At 34.9% G+C, this 7,867-nt stretch overlaps 1 protein-coding gene across 1 annotated transcript; it reads right to left on the bottom strand.

Annotated features, from left to right (window-relative positions):
• Positions 1 to 4,774: 4,774 nt before the first annotated feature.
• LOC137732950 (ethylene-responsive transcription factor 1B-like) lies at positions 4,775 to 6,109 on the bottom strand. Its single transcript, XM_068472184.1, has one exon. It carries the CDS (start codon positions 5,989 to 5,991, stop codon positions 5,242 to 5,244), a length of 750 nt encoding a protein of 249 aa, XP_068328285.1. The 5' UTR covers positions 5,992 to 6,109; the 3' UTR covers positions 4,775 to 5,241.
• Between the last annotated feature and the right edge of the window lie 1,758 nt (positions 6,110 to 7,867).

Raw genomic sequence — 7,867 nt, 5'->3', positions numbered from 1 at the left:
GCAATGGGATTTCAAATGTCACATTCTGATACTAGCTTATTTGTCAAGCATGATGGAGTGGTTGTTATTACTCTAATGTCACTATATGTAGATGATATTATATTAACAGAGTTTATTTCTGTCAAAGTTCAAGCTGTTATTCAAGTACTCAGTGAGGTGTTTAAGTTAAAAGACATGGGAAAGTTGTCATATTTTCTGGGATTGTAGATACAGTATAAACACAATGTGATATCTTCATTCATCAATCCAAGTATGCAAAAGACTAGATACACAAAGCTGGGATGGATACTTGCAAACTAACTATAACTCCATGTAAGCCATATACTCAACTAATAGCATATGGGGGTACACTATTACATGATCCTACTAAATATAGAAGTTTAGTTGGTACACTTTAATATCTCATTCACTAGAGCTGATCTATAATATGTTGTACATGTAGCATGTCAATATATGACCAATCCCACATATATACACTTTACTCTTGTCAAAAGAATATTGAGATATGTACCAGGTACCATATATTTGTTGGAAGTATGCCCACAAAGCCACTCATTTGATGTAATAGCTTTTTGGAATACTTATTGTGTTAAACTTTTATATGTTTAATAGAGGGCAAAGCTTATTGTTAATCACTATTTATAGTATCTTGTGTTTAAGCAATAAGGGAATCCAAGGAATGTATTTGATCTAAGAGACAAGTGATTTAAGTTAGTTAAATTAACGAGACCTTTCTCTTATGTTCATTCCTAAAACGTTCCTAGCCATAGGATTGCCAATTGGGCATTGACAATCCGCTAAGGTTAGTATGTGTTATGTCGACTCAAGCGTGAGTATGAACTAGTCTCAAGTCATTTGGTGTTGGACACTAAGGCAAACACATAGGTGCTCGAAAGAGTAATCGAGTACACTGAACAACGATCAAACGAGAGTTCGAACATACATGTCATGTGAGAACTCGATAGTTGCAATATGCAAAGTAGTCCTTTGACCTGAGGCATCATTGATGTCTAATGGTTAGGTCCTTGATCTTTGATTATGTCAACGACATTCCATTGGAGTGTCCACGGCATTGTTGGGGTCAAGCTATCTAGTCATGTAGGCATATGAATGCACAACAAGGGATCTCTAACCTTCCATGGTGGAAGGAGAATACTCTAAGATATGATTCGAGAGTCTTTGGCCAAAGCATATGAATATGACTAAGGAAGCTTGTTCCAAATCTTATTCAATTGAATCATATAGAGAAGTATCACATTGGATAGTAGACATGAAACAAACTATCACTTAAACAATGTGATTAAGAGTATTGTATTAGAGAAGGACCGTATTGCATTGTAGTTGTAACTGGATAGGTTCTCCAACCACTTCTACTTAGCTTGGGTAACCATGACATGCTGCTAGGCGTCACCCATGGTTTGTGGAAGCCCTAAAGATTAGCAAACACTAATTTTAAGGGAGAATTGAAATGTGGTTTCAATTCACAATCGATCGTTAAGAGTAACATCGCCCACTACCTCGCTAATTGGAACCTAATGGATCGTACACCGAGTAAGGATATAAGTGAAGAAATTATATGAAATGGATAAGCAATTAAATGGTTTAATTGAAGAATGGTCAAGATTAATTAAATAGTTAATTAATTATACGAAACGTTCGTATTGGGCGTTTAAGTTAGTTTTGGGCTTCGGGGCACAAAAACGTTTTGGTCCACAAGGCCCATTATGTTTAAGTTGTATGACAACTAAAACAAAATGGGCAATTAAGCCCAATAACAACATATGGCCGGCCATAAGGGTGAGGGGTAGCAAACTTGTATTAATTACAAGTTTGCCACTCACATGAAATGAAGTATAAAATCAACATTATAGCTTTGTTTCACATTAGGGTTTTCTAATTGAATTTGGGTGAAACATATTCTCTCATTTTCTACATAGAGGCCGGCCACTTAGGGGAGGAACATCTAGCAATCTTCTTCTTCCCTAAGTCATCCATTTCATCTTCACACTACATCTTTGGTGTGGAGACTTAGAGACACCAAACCTTTGGTGTTTTTGGAGAACAAATCCTCAAAGAAGAAAAGGAGCACTAAAAGGGAGGAAATCACAAGGAAGATCCAAGGAGCAAGGAGGTGACTTGAAGGCCCTCCACTTGGGTGAATCCCTTGTGTAATCAAGGATGAGCTTCAAGGGTAAAGAATCTCTAAATTCTTATTCTCTTTAATATTGTTAAAGAGTCTTATGGTTCACCATATACTAGGCTTTGAAAGTCATGGGTTTTATGAATTGTTTTTGAATGCATGCCTACTTTAAAGTGTTATTAGTATGCCTATGTATTCAAATGTTCTTACATGTTCTTAGCTAGGACAAAAATTTTCCTTCAATATTGTGGTCTAACATACTCAAAATGATCAGATTACTTAATTACTGCCTTCTCAGATTCTAATTGGGCAACTGATCCCAACACAAGGAGGTCAGTTACTAGATTTGTGGTTTATATGGGAAACGATCCAATATCATGGCAATCAAAGAAGAAAGCATGAATATCTAGAAGTTCTACAGAGGTAGAATACAAGGTTTTAGCACGTTGTGCTGCAGACATGGTATGGATTAGGCTTTGTTAAATGATCTACATCAATTCATTGCTGAAACACCTTTGTTACATTGTGATAACCTTTATGCTTTGGTTTTATGTTCCAATCTAGTGTTTCACATTAGAATTAAACATTTGGACATAGATTTTCACTTCATTTGAGAGAAAGTGCAAAGGAAAGACTTAGTGGTACAATACATTCCAACAGAAGAGCAAACATCAAACATTCTCACTAAAGGATTACATGGACCAACATTTGTTAAACACTGCTATAATCTTAGGCTTGGTTACCCCAGCTGAGATTGAGGGGGGATGATAAATGAAGGAATAGAATATGTACAAGTGTCACAATTGTATTGGTTAGTGTCCATGCCATCATAGAGCAGTTAGATTGGTTGGAGCTCTGTTAGGAATCTGTTAGTTTGTTAAAGATCTATTAGTTTCTTAGAATTATTGTAACGGCTACTGCTTATAAAGCAGAGAATGTATTCTCTCTCACTTATCAATTGAAGCTCAAATTCTTTCTTCTTCATTCTCTTTCTCTCTCATTGCTTTCATTTCTTTCTCTGAATCTCAATTCTTAAGCTAAGTATTCATTAAAATTAGTATTGTTAATACATAGGTGCTAGGTTCTAGCCCGTCACCCGACTAGTGCCTAATGTCTTTTAGATCCTTAGTTATGACTGTTGCACAACCAACTTATTCATGCAATTATGTGTAGTGTCATTTGGCAATGACTAACGATAATATGATTGTATTTCATATTTCATATATATATATATATATATATATATATATATTAACGGCTCATAAATTACAAGCATTCAAACGGCCGCAAAATACGATGCTATAAGCTAACATAATTCTTCTTTTATACATATATACGATATTCAAATTTAAGGTATCTTCTACGTCCGCCGCTGTTAGAAATAGAGTTATACCCTGCTCAATTAACCCATTAATGATATTAAAAATTAGAAAGAAAACGGTCTAAGAAAAATAAACAAAAAGAGGTGGAGGAAGGAAGGAGGAGGGAGGAGGATCACAATTTTATCATAGTTTAATACAACCAAATTGGACCGACGTGAAGATAATATATATATTTAGATTATCTGTATGTTATTATTATTGTAACAGCATGAATTAGAAAGTCGTACGTAGCCAAACCCAATTTGTTAAAGACTGAGTTGCCCTTGAGAAGCTTCTCTTCTTTGAAATTCGACCAAAACAGTGTTCAAAGTGGTTCAGCTGGGTCAGTGCATGCCTCACGCTTTTCCCCTTCTCCACATAACTACTAATTTCTATTTAAAATTTCCTATTTATTAGTAATAGCTTTCTTTTCATCAAAATTAGTATTACCTTAGTTGATATTGATCTGCATATTCCTCGACCTTATTGCATGATTAAATTACACATGTTCCCGCACTTATGAGTCCTGAATCCTTAATCATAACATGCTATGAAATACCAAGAAAACTTTGATTGAGATTTTGATTGATGACAAATTCAGCAAGTTGCAGCTCTTTTGCTGGTCCTGGCTGTATATTTTTTTATGTATATATGCTTGATATTTCAGCATCCCGGACCCTTCGCTATTGGAAGATAATAAAAAAAAATATATATATATATATATATATATATACACGCAATTTTATTGGGGGATCAGGTTAGGTTGTGGGATTTACTCCACATCGAACTTCAACGATCCGAACCATCTACTTTTTAAGTCTTGATTCAATAGATCATTCTTGTAAAAATTCAATTCAATTTGAAACCATTTACTATTTAATTATCACGATGAAATTTTCAAAGTTATTCTTGGAACAAGTGTTCGTTAATTTATTTGAACTCAATTAAATGTCTCAAATACTTCCGATTTCGCTAATGTTTTGTAAGGATAATCTATGAGGTGCAACTTGAAAAATAAACGATTCGGATCGTTACAGTTTGATGTGATGTGGGCCCCACAATTAATTCCCATTTTTATAAAAATAAAAAAAATTAGGTGTCCTTCTCCTTAAAAGCCTCCTATATATATATATATATATATATACATACACACCTATATATTGCATTTTGTAAAGCAAATATCAGTTTCTAGCTTGCTGAGGAAAGTAAACTTCTTGAACATGCTTGAAGCAATGCATTGGGCCGCCACGCCCAAGTACAAAGATATAAGAATCTCTTGGGCTTGCAAAACTAGGCCAATACAAAAGATGGTTGTTGAAGGAATGTGCATTAGGAATTTTTGTGTATAACTGAAATAAAATGGTCAGAAGATTTGATGATTGAAAAATATAGTATTAGAGTGATTTAACTTTGATGGTTCAATTAATCCCATCCATGCATGTCACTCGAGTAGTGCTGCAGGCGTGCATGAGGCAATGTCATTTTATGAGTCACTTAGCCCTACTAGTTGACCTAATCAAATTCCAAAGAAACAGTCACCTCAAGGTTCAACTAATTGATTTGAGCCCCACAGATTAAACAAGGACACATTAAAACGTAACACCTTTATCTTTCCACGAACTTCACGGCAAAAACAAAAGATTGGAGCCATTGTTCATACAATTACAAAGAGATTGATTACAGAAAAAAGAACAAACAGACAAAAGAAGAATTCAATAAAGATGAATTTGCTGTTTTGGTTCACCAATTAGGAGTGGCACTGGTACTTGTATTCTCGGTTGAATTTAACAATTCTTCCAAGTAATCTACTCCCAGATCTTCAAACACCACCACATTCTCTATCCTCACATCTCTGTCAACTTTACTTTTCTTGAACCCAGTTTTCCTTCTCATCGAGTGCTTTCGCTTAAGCGCCATCACCGGCGAACACCCTTCCAAATCCGAGGTACCATAATTGATCTCCCTAAGCGATTCGCGGACTCTCTCTACTGGGAAATTGAGAATTGCCGTAGAGCCTCTCATGGAAAAGGCAGCTTGATCATAGGCAAGAGCTGCAGCTTCGGCACTGTCAAATGTGCCTAGCCACACCCTTATGCCATGTCTAGTGGAGTCTCTTATTTCTGCAGCAAACTTGCCCCACGGCCGCCTCCGAACTCCTCTATAGGACTTTTCCTCCTTCAGGTTTTCTTCTTCGAATGCGGAGCTCACCTCCTCTTCCTTAATTGGGTTTGCAGAAACAGAAACACTTGACGTTATTTCTTGAGTGGCCTCCGAAATTAGACCATAGAGAAGCATTTCTTCTGAATCATTTTCATTGAAAGGTAATGAATTGTTGCCAAATTTAAGACCATCATCCCAAGAAAATGATGATCCAAATGAAGATTCTGGTGACAAATTGGAGTTTGGGGGATCAAAAATCGAGTAATTCATTTGAAGAGTTGTGGTGTCTTTGTTTCCTGCTTGGATCACTCTCTGTTTGTGTATGTGCATGTTGGTTTGCTAAAGATTTGCATCCTCTTCCATTATATATACCCAATTCCAATGGGTCCCAGAGGACCAATGTGGACCAATAGAGGCCAATAGGGTCCCAGGTTAAAATGACAATAAGGACGGGGTAAAATTACGAGGGTGAAATGGTAAAATCATCCAGATAGATACACATTAAAATAGATGTGGTGGCTATATTTTATTAGTTTTTTGTATTATTGTATGATTGTGGGATGCCACATAAGTTGGGATGAATTTGAGCACATGGGTCAATTGAAGCATGGCGGCCAAGTCAGAGAGAAATATGTAGTGACATCAGCTTCTGTTCTTCGTCGCTTAGGATCTTGTCCACGTGTCAGCATGCTGATTCTTTTGACAGATAAATCCATTGGTATTTGAATGGCCGTTGGAGATCGTACATATTGTGGATGGATGGTAGGTATGGCAAACAAATCGTGTCTGTCGTGTTCGTATCGTTTTCGTATAACACTTATTATCTTAATAGATCGTGTCGTATCACATCCGTTATTTTAACAGGACCTTAACAGGTCGGATCACTTTACCCCACTGGTAAAACGACCAGACTTGTTAAGAATTTTTTTTTTTTCCTTAAATTTGCACATAACACATTGCTACATAAATATTACTTCAAAACATTGAAACACATTTTTCGTGTAAGTATTACATCTACACTCGAAAATAAGAGCCTAATAAAAAAAACATTCATACACTTCTAGTCTATTACAAAATATTAAATGTGCAAGGCTATGCAAAATGAGAGTTTTTGTTTTCAAGGTTGTGAAGCCTTTCTAAAAAGTTTAAACCTTGCCAATGGAACTCAAAGCTTGCATGTTATTCATTTTACAAAATCCTCAATTTTCATCAATCATCATGAGGAAATTGTATTGGAACTTTGATTTGATCTATTGCCTTCAAGAGTTATGTTGATTATGTTTTCAGTAAAGTTTTCCACGTCAAAACTCTCTTCCGCATAAACTAAGTATAGAAAAACCAAACATTAAAAACCATTCAAATTATGAGAAGTTTACCAAAATAATTATGAAAAGAAATAAAACAATAGTACTATACCATATAAAAATATATTAGCCTCCAACCTAATGCACAATGGACAGCTGAGATTAAATCTTAGCCGATCCAATGGTCAACAATTTTTTTAAATTTAATTTTATATATATATATACACACACACACATATAATTATAGTTTTTAGGGGTATAAAATTGTTAAATTAATGTATACTAGTATATGGGCACACACAAAGTGTGTGAGAAATTTTATTTTATTTTATTTTATTTTATTTTTTGAAATAGAAGGAGAGAGGAATGGAGTGATAGAGAACGTGGGAATGGGAAGTTTTTATTTTTTATTTTTATTTATTTTTTATTTTTTTTTATAATTAGAGATATGTTAGGATTACATATAGATGAGGTTTTGAAAAGAAAAAAAAGCAAAATTTGGTTGTGTGAAATTACATTTCTACCCCATATTTCTTATTCATGTTCTATTTTAATTAGAGGGTTAAACTGGTAATTTCATAGGGTTTTGGTTAACAATTAGTGTTTTATTAATTAGTAGAGATAATTATTATAGTATTTTTTTTAGGGTTATAAAATATTTAAATTAATATTTTGCTTATTGTGTAACGTGTTACCCACGTGTATACCCGAACCAACCCGTTATCTTAACAAGTGCTTATCGGGTTACTCGATAATGACCCGATTTCTTATCGTGTCGACCCGAATACCTATTAATTTCGTGTCGTATTGTGTCGAATTATCGAGTCGTCTTAAGAATTGCTAGGTCTAATGGATGGTATGTTTTTCCTTCTAACCACTTCAAGGGACACCGTTGGATTGTC

This window comes from Pyrus communis, chromosome 4, assembly GCF_963583255.1.
Source record: "Pyrus communis chromosome 4, drPyrComm1.1, whole genome shotgun sequence".
NCBI classification, from domain to species: Eukaryota; Viridiplantae; Streptophyta; class Magnoliopsida; order Rosales; family Rosaceae; genus Pyrus; species Pyrus communis.
This window is presented reverse-complemented; position numbering and strand designations above follow the sequence as displayed.